The 16,471-nt window shown below is 39.8% G+C and overlaps 3 protein-coding genes across 4 annotated transcripts in view; 1 reads left to right on the forward strand and 2 right to left on the reverse strand.

Moving 5' to 3' along the window:
• The window catches only part of Dally (division abnormally delayed protein), a 50,587-nt gene extending 43,559 nt beyond the window's left edge, over positions 1–7,028 (reverse strand). Inside the window, exons 1-2 of the mRNA XM_077418612.1 lie at positions 5,639–7,028; positions 633–773 (exon numbers count right to left, since the gene is read on the reverse strand). Coding sequence (XP_077274738.1) covers positions 633–773; positions 5,639–5,864 — 367 coding nt within the window. The 5' untranslated portion in view covers positions 5,865–7,028. The remainder of the gene's footprint in view (positions 1–632; positions 774–5,638) is intronic.
• Positions 7,029–7,455: 427 nt separating this feature from the next.
• Positions 7,456–11,019, reverse strand: Mcm7 (minichromosome maintenance 7). Its single transcript, XM_077418598.1, has 10 exons — positions 10,852–11,019; positions 10,483–10,691; positions 10,144–10,310; positions 9,885–10,065; positions 9,600–9,737; positions 9,356–9,541; positions 9,058–9,271; positions 8,476–8,953; positions 8,176–8,327; positions 7,456–8,004 (listed from the first exon to the last, which is right to left on the reverse strand). The coding sequence occupies exons 1-10, from the start codon at positions 10,889–10,891 to the stop codon at positions 7,589–7,591; spliced, it is 2,181 nt and encodes a 726-aa protein (XP_077274724.1). The 5' UTR covers positions 10,892–11,019; the 3' UTR covers positions 7,456–7,588.
• Positions 11,020–12,155: 1,136 nt separating this feature from the next.
• On the forward strand, positions 12,156–15,581 carry Grp (serine/threonine-protein kinase grp). 2 transcript variants are annotated; one of them, XM_077417890.1, is made up of 8 exons: positions 12,156–12,492; positions 12,616–12,736; positions 13,066–13,289; positions 13,377–13,697; positions 13,951–14,154; positions 14,701–14,912; positions 15,001–15,135; positions 15,288–15,581. In XM_077417890.1, the coding sequence occupies exons 2-8, from the start codon at positions 12,675–12,677 to the stop codon at positions 15,483–15,485; spliced, it is 1,356 nt and encodes a 451-aa protein (XP_077274016.1). In that variant the 5' UTR covers positions 12,156–12,492; positions 12,616–12,674; the 3' UTR covers positions 15,486–15,581. The 2 variants fall into 2 exon arrangements, with proteins under 2 accessions (XP_077274016.1, XP_077274025.1); XM_077417899.1 differs by having other exon boundaries at positions 12,474–12,492; positions 13,095–13,289.
• The last annotated feature ends 890 nt before the right edge of the window (positions 15,582–16,471 follow it).

The raw sequence follows: 16,471 nt of genomic DNA on the forward strand, positions 1-16,471 counted from the left end.
CTCGTGCCCTTTCTTCAAAAGAAATTCAAAACGTAAATTTGTTCGCTACACATAGAGTCCAAAAATATATATTCATTTACCGCCAAGATTGGAAGCACTTTACTTTACTTGAAAGTCTTTACTTAAATCTTTCGCGGAGTTGAAAATTTGCGTTATTAGTTTTTAATTTGTTTTCGCTGTCGACTACACATTATATTATAATGCGATATCAAATCCAAGAGTCATCGATTCGCCTGATATTTCGTAAAAGTTGAAACTATTCTTTATAAGCATCATATTAAAAATTGATTCCATCGTGTCTTTTATTTTATCAAGTTGGTTCTAATTAAATTACTTATTAAATCGTCTTTAAGAGAGAGATTTAATTATCTGGTAGATAAGTTAAGGTAAACAATCACAAATAAAATCATTTAATGGACCTTCCAACGACGAGAATTAATAGACATCAGTGAAAATGGGAAAATAAAAAATGAAGTGTTTTTATCAAATAAGCATTTTCACAAGTAACCCAGTGCAACTGAGTACGTTAGTACAGATTTGTATTAAGCATACGTTTACTCGTCTAAAGTCTTAAGTATTCAGTCAGGCGGCGAACGCGTTAGAATGCAGTTCTAAAAGGTGGAGTAGCCTACCTCTGAGAGCGTCGGCGGTGGTGGCGAGGAGGCCTTGTAGACTTCTACTGTGATGATGGATCAGATCGTGGAACTCTACCCGGGCTTGTTGCTTCAGACGCTCCTCCATCTCTTCGCCGCAACACTTGCCACCGCATCTCGCTGGAAAGGAGAAATATTTCGCTTTATTATCGCGCAACGTCACCCATTAAAGTTGCAATGCGTACCTCCCCCTTACGGGCTCCCCCTTTTTGCTCAGCCGAAGTTAAATCGAATTGGGGGCACCGAGAGGGAGGCCCCTCTCCCGAGAGTCCCGCGTTTAAATTGCGTTAAACTCTGCGTAAGCTCGTGATATATAAGAGTTCGGATGATCTGACCTGTATTCGCGGAAAATCACGGTCCACTGAAAAAGACCTCCCTCCCCCCGATGTAAATGAAATCTGAATCGCGGAATCTCTGTAATCCGACCGAACGGTAATTCTATTATACCGAATTGTTTTATCACACACAGGGAATTTTATTTTAAAATCGAATTAATCGGGCTTTTCATCTTTCCACACGCGCAATTTCACGTTCGTACATATATCTCGTACGGATATCCGATGTATCGGGTATTAACCGCGTTATTTACAATTCTGCATTGGCATTTTCCGAAAGGGACATCGATATACTCAAATGGCACTCTGCGAATCGGCATTTAACCCTCAGTTACCTCACCTGGGTCTGAGAGACCCTGCACCCTGCACATTGTTAAAACGTGCAGGGTTTTTAAGGTAGGCGTCTCGCTACGTGCTAGTCATGTGACTGTTTGTAGGTTTTCACGTTCAGAAATATATATTTCAGGCAATTTTTGCTAAGGGAAAAATAATTTTATGACGTATGGTGTAAAATTTCATACGTGACAAAGTATGTTACTTTTTCCAAATTATGTGATTTTTCTCATTTCTCGGCTAAGAAAGACGAGCCTCATAACCTGCAACTACAGTGATTAGCCCGTGGCGTTGCCAAGTCTTCCCAACTTCACCTCGACCAAAAAATGTCTGCTCTATTACCGCATTTTCACTAAAATAAACTAAAAAATCAGCAGCGAAATCTCCGGTAAACTATATATTTTATGGTTGCGTCGGATTCTTCGAAATCTAATGTACAAAAACAATATGTTTTTTCTCACTTCGTCTAATCGAAAAATGCGAAAATATGTGATTGAAACCGTGATAGAACCTTCTTTTTTTGGCCGTCTGTATGAAGTAATGCAAACGTTGTGATTTTCGAGATCGATTTTCTAGAGTAAATAGTCGGTAAGGAGCCACAGAAAAAATCGACTGCAAAGCTGATCATATGATTTGATATAAAATCCAAAATCGAAAACTTTATCTAATACATGCCCTGACGAGACGACTACCTTAAGACATTCATAAAACCCTTGTATCTTTTTTTAGTCAGTACTACATCAATTTGAAAAAAAAGCAAAGTTTTTCGCTTTTTTTTAGAAAAACACGTCTTCCCTTTTTTTTAAATAACATTTACATTTTTTAACTTTGAATAATCTAACTTGCACAGTCTTGTAGATCTTTAAAAGACGCATCGATTAAAAAAAAAAGACTTCAAATTGATGCATTTGTCTTGAAGATACAAGCTGGAGAAAATGGCAGGGGTCTCTCAGACCTTGGTGAGGTAATATCGGGGTGTAAAAACGTAAGGTAACTGAGGGTTAATATTTCAAGAATTTCCGATATAGTCAGTGGAATAATGTGACGCGAACAATTCTAAAAGTCCTCCCATGTTTGAAAAATAATTTCAGCGAATATAAACAGAATAAGAATCGAGAGGTGCCAACCTCGAGAATTACCAATGACTGTAATATTAATCACAATTAATTTGAGCCACGGTAATTAAGGACGCGAGAATGCTCATAGGATTATTCAGAATTTTCGCGAAAATGCCAGAAATTTATTATAGCTTTCCAACGCGTGGGAACTTGGAGAACAAAATCCACGACGAAATCCAAAGAGCTGCTCCAATTCAGCGCTCGCTACATTTGCATATTAAATACTACGAGCTTGCCCATATAGCGCGTTATAACATTGATATTCGCGTAAGGCAATATTAACGCTTCCGCGCTGATAATTTTGAACCGGGATCAGAAAATACGCGGCGCGGCGTCGCGAACGATCGAAATCCCGCGGTGACGTGCATTCCTCTTTGCCTGATGCGTGCGAGCGAACCGGTTTCGCGACCGAACGCCGCGTCGAATTTAAAAATATACGGGTACACAGCGCGAAATAAAAGTACGAACGAATATAGAAATCGGTAATTAAATGCAGAGACGAATGTAAAAATAAAAGAAAAGACAAGTAGGTGAACGTAAGCGAATATAGAAGTAAATGTAAAAGTTCCGGCGAGCAGATTGTGGCCGGTTAGCGATTGTTAAATTAAATTGATTTGGAGAATATTTGGAATGTATATTAGAAATAAAAAAAATTTAATGGAGAGAGCAGACGGTTCAGTCGGGCAACAAGGCTAACACGAGTCAACTCACAAATGAACGTGACAAAGAAAAGAGAAAAAGATAGAGATATACATAGATATACATATATATATATATAACGTGTGTGGACGTTGATCTACATATAATTGTATATATACATATATGATTACTTATGGAGACCGCGGTTGATTTTCCCTCTGGGAAGCAAAACGTTACCGTTAAGTACCTTCGGATTCGATATTCGTAACTCTCCCCTCTTATTTTTAGGCCGGTCAAAATAAGACGTTTCATAAACGACCAACTCGCGAGATTGATGGAAAAAGAAGCGCGCGTTATATGCAATGCCGCGCGTTGCGTTGGAGTCGCGTTTTAGCCAATAGAATTAATTCCGAAGTTCCGAGAAGCATCATAAATTACGCGATCAACAAGGAAGCGGACACGGGGGACACGATGAAAAATCGTTGGAAAAAAGAGAGGCGAGCTCGAGAGCGACACGAGGCGACGTCGCGAACGATTTTACGGATCGATTTTTGACACTGGAAGATCGTTGTGCCTTATTGTGCCGCGTCAAACTTGCCTCCTGCCAAATCTCCGGCCTTTCTCGAAGTCAGCCGCGCGGAATCGACATGACGGCGATTCTCGGCGGATCCTCGCATTCAAATTTATTCGAAGTATCCGAATTCAATTACGTAAATATTTGCAATCTCAATTCCGCGCGTAGAGCTTTTATAATAAATTCTGTATGAAATCCCGCATCTGGGGGGGGGGGGAGAAATCAGATCTACCGACGAAACTTGTGGTCGTAGTATATATCTCGACAAGTATCGAGTTCACTTCATCGAATTCCGCGGCGGAATAAAACGAAAATATTTTTCACGCAAAATTCTATACGATTCTGTTTCACAGTATATTTGATATAACTGCGATATTTTTCAGATTAATTTACTACGGCATTTTTCAAATTAGTTTCGCGTAATTAGCGAAGCAAAATGCCCGTTTATTCGACAACGAGTATATAGCACACCTGCCAATCTCTCGATCCCGCGAAAATTCGCGAACTCGCGCATTTAAGAGGAAGAATAGGATATAATTTGCATGCGAAACGCGCGATGCAAATTTATGCGCGCAGAAATCATATCTTCCAACGTGAAATATCGATCGCGACTGTATATATACTGAATGTGAGAACAACATTAATATTAATGATATCAAATATCGAATATTAATTGCGCGTAACATCAACAGTTTTGATAATCTTTTAAAATAGTCGTGGGTATTATTGATATTAATATGACAGTGCGTTAACGTCGGGAACTATTAATGTCAGTGGTAATACAAGTACTATACTGATAATTATTGCCCAATTAATGGAAATTACTGCTCGAAGTCGTCGCGAGCTGTTAAAAATATTCTAACTTGAAGCGAACCATCGACTTTCAAGACAAATTCAATATCCCAACACCGAGAAAAGAAAATTGCATACTTTGACGAGCGAGACTCGCGGTGAACTTTCGTTTCACAAAAATCAATTGACCGATATGCTCTAAATTCGGCTGTGAACGTCGTCGACGGTCCTAATCACCAGCGGATCCTGACGTCGATAATGCGGGAGGTGTTTCGGAAAAATTATTTTGTTTTCACATTTTTTTAGTATCTTAACTTAACTTTTATTCCAGAATGTGTGGTGAAACTTCTATTTCCGTTTTAACGTTTAATGCATTTCTTTCCTAGCTTATTGAAACAGATCCAGCACAAAAGTGATTTTCTTATTTCCAAAAAAGTGTTTTAAGTAATACTAAAACAACCTTCTAGAATCCGCCAGTCCTAATTATCGCAGATATATATTTATTTATTATGTTACATTCATATATATGTCAATATATACGATATAAAATTATCGTACATACTTATATTATATTTATACACCAGTATGTACGATGTAAAATTATCTAAATATATATAAATATAATAACATCAAAATTGCTCGAGTTATCCTATACATAAATTATCCTAATTAAAAGTACTCTCTTTATCTCGTTCAATAAATTTTGAACATTCGCTCTAATGCGATCGTCTCGTCGGAGAGGCTTCTGCCCTCTTTTCCTTCTTTTCCATTTTCTCAGCGCTACGCTCTAAAGAGTCAGTGCCTGACAGAAACGTCAGAATCACCTGATTTTGACGTTACTGCCCGACAGTATAACGCCAAAATCAGGTGATTCTGACGTTTCTGTCAGACGCTGACTCCCCAGAGCGTTACGTTCGTCCGCGTGCGCGCAAAGACGATTTTCCCCCGACGGTTGCATTGGATACACAGTGAGTTAATCACATTAGAGTCATGGCCGATTAAGGTAACAATCAAGTATAATGTAAAATAGGAAATGTACCTGCAATATACCAATAATGAATCTTTCGTGCCTGATAATATTATTCGCGTGAAAATTTATATGTACAGAGAATTAATCTATAAAGAAAAGCGCTCTTTTTCTTTCGTCAAATGAACAGCAAATAACGAACTGTGCGAGAAAGGTGGTCCACTTACTCTTCGGGGAGTCCGCGGCGGCCGGCGCGAGCGTGATGTTCTTGGAGTCGAAGAACGATCTGACCAGCTCGCAGTCGGCGGCGGGCTCGGTGCCGTTGGACGTCGTCTTCAGGCGGTGCGATCTCGCGTGCGCGATCGAACACACGCAGTGGCACCAGACGAAAATCGCGAGCAGGAGCGAGGACGCGGGGAACCCGCGAAAGGCGGCTCGCGGGGTTATTTTCATTTTCGGCAAAATGGCCCCGGGTGGCGAGACAAACGGCGAGAGAAAGAGAGAGAGAGAGAGAGAGAAATATAGGAACCTGGGGGGGAAACCCGCGAGGGAAATCCGTACGCGGGACCGGAGGACGTTTCGCGAGAAAAAGATCTCGCACTCGTGAAGATCGTCTCTCTCTTCCGCTTATCGCTATAGCGCCTTCGCGATCCGTACTCCTGTGTCTTCTCCTCCTCCTCTTCTTCTTCTTCTTCTTCTTCTTCTTCTTCTTCTTCTTCTTCTTCTTCTTCTTCTTCTTTTTCTTTTTCTTCTTCTTCTTCTTCTTCTTCTTCTTCTTGTTTTACAGATTCGTTCCTGGCGGAGTCATCCACCGTATCGGAACGCGGTGATCGTTTGCCGAACGGCGGACGCGCCGTCAGACGGCACGACGACGGCGACGAAAACGAGCGGCGGCGGTGCTGCGAGCACTCGGGGCATGCGGCGCGAACATTTGGTGCGTTCGTAGAGGAGAAAGACGAGGAAGAGAAGGAAAAAGGAAGAGAGGAGAAAAGAGAAGAATAAGGGGGAGAGAGGGGGAGAGGGAGAGAGCAAGAGAGGAGAGGTCAGAGACGGCGATCAGCGACGCGTCCAGGCGATCACGTACATCCAGCGGTGCTCCCGGCACATGCACGCTCGGCCACTCGGCTCGTATCACAGCATGAAACGCACATATGTATTTTTACGTGTGCGGGCGAGCGTGTGCGTATGTGTCACGTGCGAGAACGCATACACGCCACCGTACCCTACGTACAGTTGCACCGCGAACGCGAACGCGAGATGGGAGCGAGACGGACGCGCGTCGAAGCACCCCCCACGAGCGACTCGATGCGACTGAAGCGCCTGGCTGATTCTCAATTCTGATATGCCTCTATTGCCCATATGCCCATTGCCCTCCCCCCGATTCCGATATTCGAACGGGCTCGCCAGGTAGCGCGCGAAACGCTGCGCCCTCTACAGTCGATACCGCGAAGCTACATTAATTTTGAAAGGGTTTCTTACGGTTGGTATTTATGTGCGGTCGATAAGGAAGATTTCTTTCCCTCCACGAATGCTAATTGTTGACTATCTTGAATGTAATATAACAATTTGATGTATATAGTAACAACAACTTGATACTTATTGTTAAAAACTTTGATTATTGTTAACAATAAGCAAAAGATTTCTATATTCATATGTATATGTATACATGGATTTTAAATTATATACATATGTGTATATTTTGTAATTTTTTAAATATAAAACCTGCATTAATAATGCAACATACTTGTCTTATTTTTTTATCTATGTTCATATTCTCGTACACTAAACTAACAAAAGTTCTGAGTATCGTAATTCCTAGTATTTCAAGTTTGAAGATTTTAATGCTGAAATCACGAAAATAAAAAATTATAAGGAGAATACAATAGGTGAGGAGGTTATATTATCTAAAAATCCAAGAAATAATTCAAAAAATTTTTAAAGTTTTAAGTTTGAGATTGTCAACCGCGCAAACCTAAATTCTCGAAAATCAACAAAGTAATTAAGTTAATTTCATTAATTTGATTCTTAGGCGGAACGCTTTCAATTGCATAATATAATTTTTTATTTAATGTCATTATCAATTATAAAATCAATGATGAATCTTTTATTGTAAAAATGCCTTCCAAGGTATAAAAAATGTTAGTTTCTGCAGTAGATATTGTCTTCAAAGCTAAAAATTAAATAAAAGTAATTAATCTTCTGGTTTGATTGACCTGCCATACGTTCAACGCTTCGTATTCCTCGATGCATCTATATACTGGATCAGGTTTGAATCCTTTGCTCGTACATCGCTCCAGAATATCTGACACTTTGACAGTTTTCTTATCGCCAGCGAGCTCGCGTATTAATTGGAAGATTCTGTTAGTCGGATTCTGTTGCGCGTTGTTGGTGCGTTGTTCGGAGTAATTGATCGAATGTTTGGACATCTCTAATAATCTGTTTGCTTCTGCTATGTCGTCCTTATCAACCACGTTCGATAACCGCAATCGTGCTAATGCCGTCGACAATCGGAGGATAGCCAATAGATTACGAGGGGAAGTGAATGTCTTGTCGTGGCTGTTACGCGCTTCTTTCCGCATTTCCACATAAGAGTCTGCAAAAAAATAATATTATACATATCTGCCAAATAAATATTTTATATTTTATGACATGTGTGTGTGTGTGTGTGTGTGTGTGTGTGTTGTGTGTGTGTGTGTGTGTGTGTGTGTGTGTGTGTATTAAGACATAATATTTAAAATATAATATGACTTGTATATATACGTACCCACAATATATTCTGTTAATTCTTCTGATACAACAGGTTCTTTCGTTTTACACAGATTTATGTATTTTCTTATCAATTTCATATCTATAGCTTCCGTCTCTGTCGGAGGTTGTGAGCAATGTTGATGAACATACGTGATATGTTGCGCGAGTCTACGAAAGAATACTTGTATTCATTATCAGCATACAAATATAAAATTAAAAACACGTTTTATTTAGATATAAAACTGAAAGAACGGTGGTTAATATAAAAAATAATATGCGAACATTGCGAATATCATTAGTGTTATAAAATACATACTTAAGATCATTACTCCGATCTGCGCGATCTTGAATAAGCCACAATAAGTCAAATCGTGACAGCAGGGCGGCGGGCAATTGAATATTCTGCTCGACCGTTCTTTGCGGATTATATCTGCCGTATGCCGGATTGGCGGCGGCTAATATAGAGACTCTGGCGTTCAAACGGGCCATTATACCAGCTTTGGCGATAGATATGGTCTGTTGTTCCATCACTTCGTGAATCGCCGTTCTGTCCGCGTCTGCCATTTTATCAAATTCATCGATGCAACACACCCCCTGATCCGCCAATACTAAAGCTCCACCTTCCAGCACCATTTGGCCCGTTAAAGGATCCTTCATGATAGCAGCGGTCAAACCCACGCCAGACGATCCTCGTCCTGTGGTGTACTGCGATCTTGGGGCCAATCGCGTAATGTAGGATAATAATTGCGACTTTGCCACACCGGGATCTCCCATCAAACAAATATTAATATTGCCTAAAAGTAATAAAGTTGTCTTGATATGCTTGTCGGTATTTTAATGATATATTTAAGTAGAGATACATAAATGTAAAATTCTTAAATCACGAAGACATCTTTACCTCGAATTTTAATATCGCCTCTTTTCTTGTCCGTTCCCCCAACGAGAAGCAGAAGCAACGCCTTCTTTACATCTTCAAGTCCATAAATTTCAGGAGCTAAGGAACAAGCCAACTTGTTGTAAAAATCATCCTGCATCAGTAAACTGAGTTCTTCATCGGTCAATTCTGCATTGCTCTCGTCTACGGTATTCACATTATTCAGACATATCACTTTCTGAAATCAAACGGGAAATAAACTTTGCGTAAGTAAAAGACTAAGACAATTTTATAATCGTAGAATCGATATATTTATTCTTACATGTGCATCCAAGTAAGTTTCGCTGGACAGCGCAGGTCCTGCTCTAGCATGAAAACCCGTTTTCAAGAAAGGTAGAAACACACCGGTTATGATGACGTGATCCCCGGGCAGGCAAGTTCTCGTAGTTTCGCCACGACAGAAGATGGTCAACGATCGTGGTATGTGACCGACCGGAACCTGCTCGCTCTGTAAAATACGAACGTCAGTAATTCAAGAAAGAATACTTAAATATTTGCGAACTTACATGTTCTTGCAATTTTAGTTCTTGAAATTTGACGAACTTTGAGCCCTTTGTCTGCAGATACAACCTGCCACCGGATTTATTTACGCGGCATCCGTCGCTCGGGCATGTTCGTATTGGCATGAAGCTCATGGAATGTACCTATAATAATTATATAACATAAAAAAAAAATTTTTTTAAACATGGCAGAAATTATAAAATATACATATTTAAAATATATTATTTAATTATATATATATATATATATAGACTATAACTGGACTCGAGAAGCAATATCAGCTTTCTTACCGGCTGGCTCACTTCCGAACCACACTCGTCGCACGTATATGTCGCCACAACTATCATCGGCTTTACTTCAGTTGCTTTAGTAACAATACCTCTAACTGTCACCAACTTCCCAATCTTGTCCGCCTTGATATCTCTCACTGAATATGCCTTCGCATCAGAGAAATCTTTAAAGTAGATTTCACTAAAAGATACATTTATTTTTGTGAGTCTGGAGTACCTCTACGTAACAAATATCGAGATGTAAATTAAGTTTCCTTACAAGCGACGCATCAACTCAGGAGCATAATTAGTTTTGAGAGCACTTTGAGGTCCACCTGGAGCCCTGTTACGTGCTTCCAATAATAATCGATGCTCCGTGTACACGTCCAATGGATCTTTAGGCAGAACAACCCCTTCTTTGAAGTCAGGCAGCATCTCTTGAACCAGCTACATTAAAAAATTCATATTTAATTAATTTTTGCATGCAGCTATGAAACAAACTTATACATTTAGCAACAATTTGACATTCAAATTTATGCAGTTACATGTCTACATGACAAACGTAAATTTTTCTTGTATTAAATCTTCAGTATTTGCAATAATTTTTGTGTAAACATACATTCAGGACTAAATTAGTATATCGTCGTGTATTATTAACGATAGACATGGCTAATTCGTCGTCAAACGACTGCACATCATCCAGATCGATCTCGAAGCTGATTTGTTCTCTGTGTGCTATCTTGGTAAGCATCTGTCTATATTTGAAGGTTTTATCTCCTGACTTATCGTCGATCGCCACGAATTCCAGGAAGAAGGTCTTTATTTGTTCTAAAGTATAAATGTTCGTCAAATTTATTAATTTAATAGATTAACATTGTTCTCTTCGAAAAAGAACAGACGGATTGTCAAAATTAATTGATGTCAAGCCGGTTATATAAACAATCACTTCTCAATAGAAGTAATTCTGCAAGAACGTGAAAAATCTTACCCTTGTCTTTGGTGTAATCCCTTGACATTTTATTCGCCATTTTTCAAGAGGTTTCAGTAAACGCAACCTTGCTTGAAATTCGTCTCGTTAAATGTTTTTTTCTCTCCCACGTCCCAACTCCCAACACGAACGTCACGGATATTGCGGTTATGAATAACGTTTTCCGCGTCTTTGCGCGCAAATCAAAAGCATAGGTTATAAAATTGATGATGAGAAACTCTAGCTAGAGAAATATAAAGTCCCTATATAAGAGTTTGGCGTTTGGCGTTTGGCCACAGTGTGGTTTGGCCTAGAGACTAGAGACCCTCGGCCTCAAGGGAGAAACCTCTATGAAGTTGGCCGGACAACTTCAACGTATCGAACTTTCATTAATTGGAATCGATTGGTGGTCGTTTGGTGGTCTTTGGTAGTCTAGTCCGATCGTTTGGTGATTAGTCGTTTTCCTGTAAAATAAAAATGAAATTTCCGGTGTGAAGTAATGCTGCGTTCCCACTATACGCGTCGCGCGTCGCGTCACGACGCCGCGTCATGAGTTATCCAATCAAAACGTTTCATTTTATGACGTCATTTCCGACGCAAGATCTTGTCGGAAATGACGTCGTAAAATAAAACGTTTTGATTGGATAACTCTTGACGCGGCGTCGTGACGCGACGCGCGACGCGTATAGTGGGAACGCAGCATTAGGCCTAGTCTACAATGGGTGTTGTAAGTCGTAAGTCGTAACAACCGACCAATCACAGTTCATTATTCTCCTTGCGGTCGAAGAATAATGAACTGTGATTGGCCAATTCTCACGACTTACGACTTACAACACCCATTGCAGACCAGGCCTTAGCGCTATTGCATCATTGGTCGCGTTCAGCAGACACAACTGTTGCACAACTGTTGAGTTCGTCTTAAAGCCCCTTGCACTATGCCAGGCAACAGACAATAGGAACAGGGAATAGAAATCAGAAATCATGTATAAATGCAGAATAAACAGTGACACAGGCAATAGACACAGAGTTTCCGTCACGTTGGAAATTCTGTGCCTATTGCCTGTTGCCAACCAATCATAGCATTCGAATTTTTTAGGTTGTAATTAACGATTTTTTGGTTATTTCCTGTTCCCATTGTGCAAGGGGCTTTACACTCCGCGTTGATTGGTTGGTTCTAATGTTTCTAAAAAGTAAGAGCCAATCACGTTCGACTGCTATTCAGCGGGTTGGTCTGCTGAACGCGGCCATTCTATCTTTATCGCTCATCAAGTGTAGAACAAGGATAGAATAAGCAAATAGAGCTAATAACGCATAGCGCGCTCCGCGCTCCCCGAACGCAGCCTTCGTGAGTCCTTCGTGAAGATATGTGTCGAACGGCGCCGGCGGTCTGGTGCGTCTGGCTCGCGTGATCCCGACGTTAAACATGTCGCGCGTCGTCCCACCGTCGTCGCACGGATAATCATCGTGAATTTCACGTTAGCTCGCGGCGCCGATGATAATTTTCGCGCGTGCCGGCTTTCGTTGAGAGAGAGAGACAGGACAGAGCGACGGAAAAAGAGGGAGGAAGAGAGAGTGTGGCGCCGCGACGGGCTTCTCCATGTAACCCGCCGTAACCACGTGCTCGAAAATCCTGTCGGCCGTTACGGCCGGATCGACTCGCGCGTAAGTATATTTTCGTCCGAGGCGCGATCGGCCGCGCGCTCGACGCCCGGAGCACCGGGATCCTCGTCGCCGGGGAACGGTACGTCGTCGTTTCACCACGCTGAAATACGCGATTGCTTGCAGAGCGCGCGATAAGGCGTCGAGAATATTCCGTCGTCGCGTCCGAACGGAGGCATGCCGAAATGACGGAGTTCGTGGACGGCTGGTTCCTGGGGCACACCCTGGGCGAGGGTGCCTACGGCGAGTACGTAGTCCTCCTTTCTTTTCCTTTGTTTGAACCTGGCGGCGATCCACGCCCGCGTCCGCATTATTCGTCCTCGGCATATATTCGGCCGTGACTCACGAGATCCATTGTTCCCATTGTTCGAGACGCACGTTGAGAGACTCGCTTCGTTACTGATTTCAAGGCTTGGATTGATTTCGCGCTACTTCCACGTGTGATTTTTCATAGACAAGTTTATATATATATATATATATATATATATATATAGGAAAATATATTAATTAAGGAAAATAATAAAATTGTACACATTTTACTCCAATTTTGATTATAATTTGATACCGTTTGCGCAGGGTTAAACTAGTTGTAAATAAATCTACAGGCGAAGCCGTTGCTATGAAAATGGTTGACATTGAGAAACATCCGGACGCGAGGCAAACGGTCCGAAAGGAAACCGCTATTCATCGTATGTTGTCGAATCCAAATATTATACAGTATTTTGGAAAACGCAGCGAACCCAACATGGAATATATATTTTTGGAATATGCTTCGGGCGGAGAGTTATTTGATAGAATTGGTAAGATTTCACTGGAATTTATAGAACGATACAGAAACACGTGGGAGATAGTAGAAGGTGCGGAATTAAATTTCGAGCTCTTTACAGAACCTGATATCGGTATGCCGATGTGGGGAGCGCAAAAGTATTTTAGACAATTGATTTCTGGAGTAGAGTATCTGCATAGTCGCGGAGTTGCGCACAGAGATCTCAAGCCGGAGAATTTGCTTCTCGATAGCAATGATAATTTAAAGATAAGTGACTTTGGCTTAGCAACGATATACCGTATGCAGGGTAAAGAGCGCCTTTTGGAGAAGAAATGCGGAACTCTGCCTTATGTCGCACCGGAGGTGTTGGTAAGGGCGTACAACGCAGAACCTGCGGATGTATGGTCTTGTGGAATTATTCTCGTGGCTTTGTTGGCTGGAGGTAAATGTTCTCCTTCCCCTTATAAAACTGCATACATAAATTATTGCTTTAATATCTTTGGTAAATGTGTGTGTGTATGCGGTCCATTTGTTAATTTTACTCCAAATTAGAACTTGCGATTGCCAGTTAAAAACTGCGAACAAATTGCCTAACATGTACAAGTTCAATGTGCCGTTTGATTTGAAATTTATTGAAACATCTAATGCCTGACTTGCATTCCTTAGTTTTTAACTGGTCCATGTCTGAAATATAGAACTGCCATGGGACCAACCCCTGGCAGCATGTCCCGAATATGTCGCGTGGAAAGATGGGAAATATATGTCTCTTACACCGTGGAAAAAACTGGACAATTCGTCATTATCGTTAATAAGAAAGATTCTTATGGAGTCGCCGTTGGCAAGATACAAAATGTCGGACATTAAGCAACACAGGTGGTTTGTCACAAGTTTTGGCAAAGGTAAAACGGCGTTTTAGACTGGTACTTTTAAAAACATGGGTTCAATATCCAGTATAGATATCCTCTATTTTTTTTCCTTAATATATCCATAGAAGATTAACATTGGAGGCGCCCACATAGTGTTTACTTAGTCAGGTACTGAGTGACTCTGAGTATTAATAAGATTACTCAAGGGAACTCGGTACCTAATTTAGTGGATACTGCATACGACGAATTCTTATTGGTTTTTTTTTCTACATGAGTGCTTTATTAATGTTAATTAGGATTAGGAAGCTTTCCCACAGCGTAGAGTTTTGTGATCATCAAAGCTCTTGCCTTTTCTTTGGTAATACAGCTCTATGAGTTTAATTAAGTATCATAAAGCTAGATTACCAAAGCAGAGAGCATTGGCATATACTTCCGACGTAACGCGTACGAATTTTAGCTAAGTTTTACGTAGAATGATATAGTAACGGTTGGCTAAGCGATAGAAACCGTGTTTTGTGCAAAATCTTGTATTTCCATAAGTATTATATTTTACAGATATGAAGTGTTTGTGATTTACAGGTGACGAAGTAGATGGACGGAATCGTTTGAATCAAGCAGAGGATGAAAATCTAAGAAATGTCTGCTTGTCGCAACCCGAATTTCCCGGGCTGGAGAACGATGCGATTCAATTTAATTTAGACAATCGTCCAACGTTTTCATTTTCCCAACCCGCTCACGTGGAAGATCTTTTATTAGGTACGCAATTACAGGCGTTTACACAACCCAGTCAGGTATAACACCTTTTACTAAATAAATTTTGAATTAACGTACAATTATCTCGAAAAAATATTTCTACAACTTTATATGTTTTCCTTCCAGCAAAACTCCTTTCAAAGATTAGTTCGCCGAATGACTAGATTCTTTGTTAAAATAGAATGCGAGGATACCGTAAAGAGGTTAATAAGATATTGCGAGAAAGAGAAATACGCTTATCGCGTTAATGAGTCTGGCGTGGTAAGACGCACTATATAATATAGAAAATGAAAAAGCCTGGTGATATAAAGTGATATATCAGTATTGAAGATTTATAGCATATATCATATGCACTATAAATTTTCACTACTGGTAGCGAACTTTGCGACGCAGTCATTATTATATGTTTACAGGTGACGATATTGACCATGGATCGACGCAAAATGTCTCTGGTTTTTAAAGTGAATTTTATAGAAATGGACGGAAATATATTGGTTGATTTCCGTTTGTCCAAAGGTTGCGGTTTGGAATTCAAAAGAGCGTTCATTAAAATCAGATGTGCGATGGAAGACGTTATTCTGAAGAGTTCGGCAGTATATTCAAAAAATTAATAACTGTGACAGACTCATAGATGTAGGAATACGTAATTTGTAATTTTGTAATATATTTTTGTAACATTTTATAATATTAAAAATCCTTGTCTTTTATGTCAGGTTTTTAAATAATTCCATAGTGACGTATTCATGTATTAGATGTCGGTTTGTATTCGTTTTAATCCTAGGTCCTAGATAAATTCTGTATTAGTGTTACGAGAATCGCGAATGTACGATGGAATGTTAGTATCGAGTGCCTACATTCGTTGATCGCGGAAAAGGAGAGAAAGAAAAATAAAGTGTGTGTGGCACACTGACATTGTCCAGTCAATGTATACACCATGAGTAGGTTCTGAAATGATAATAGTACTGAAAAATCTATATTTAACGTGAACTATAGATATTTAGTACATTTCCAATGAAAATAAATCATTTTAAAGTAACAGCTTCATAAAATAGTGATCTGTTATCAATGACAGAAATTTTATAATGCTGATAATGCGTCAAAATCGATACCGACTCGCATAGTATATATATATATATATTTTTTTTTTTCTTTTTCTATTCTCCAAAGACGGTATCTAAAATTCCATTTTATATTTAAGGTAGTTTTAAATCAAGTTTTAATTGATTGTAAAATTCTATACCTAATAAAACCGTATATGTCGAGATCATTATTGAAATCTTAAATATAAGATTGAATTGTGGGCGTGTTCCGATATTCACTGCCAGTACTGAAAATCTATAATTACGTGACGCAAACTATATATTTTCAGCACTGCTAGTAAAAAAGGAACACGGGGTGTGAATACCTCTCCTAAGTAGACATTTTGAGTGCTTCTAATATATATATATATATATATATATAAAACGCAAATACATACTGCATCATGTATTTGGCGCATTTAAAATTTGAAAATAAAAAAATAGAAGACTAATTATAGAAAAGATTTTTCAATCCAATCGCGACATTTCTACGATATATTTTCTACCGGAAAATATTC

This window comes from Temnothorax americanus, unplaced genomic scaffold, assembly GCF_048541705.1.
Source record: "Temnothorax americanus isolate GAGA-0224 unplaced genomic scaffold, ASM4854170v1 Scaffold106, whole genome shotgun sequence".
Classification (NCBI taxonomy): domain Eukaryota; kingdom Metazoa; phylum Arthropoda; class Insecta; order Hymenoptera; family Formicidae; genus Temnothorax; species Temnothorax americanus.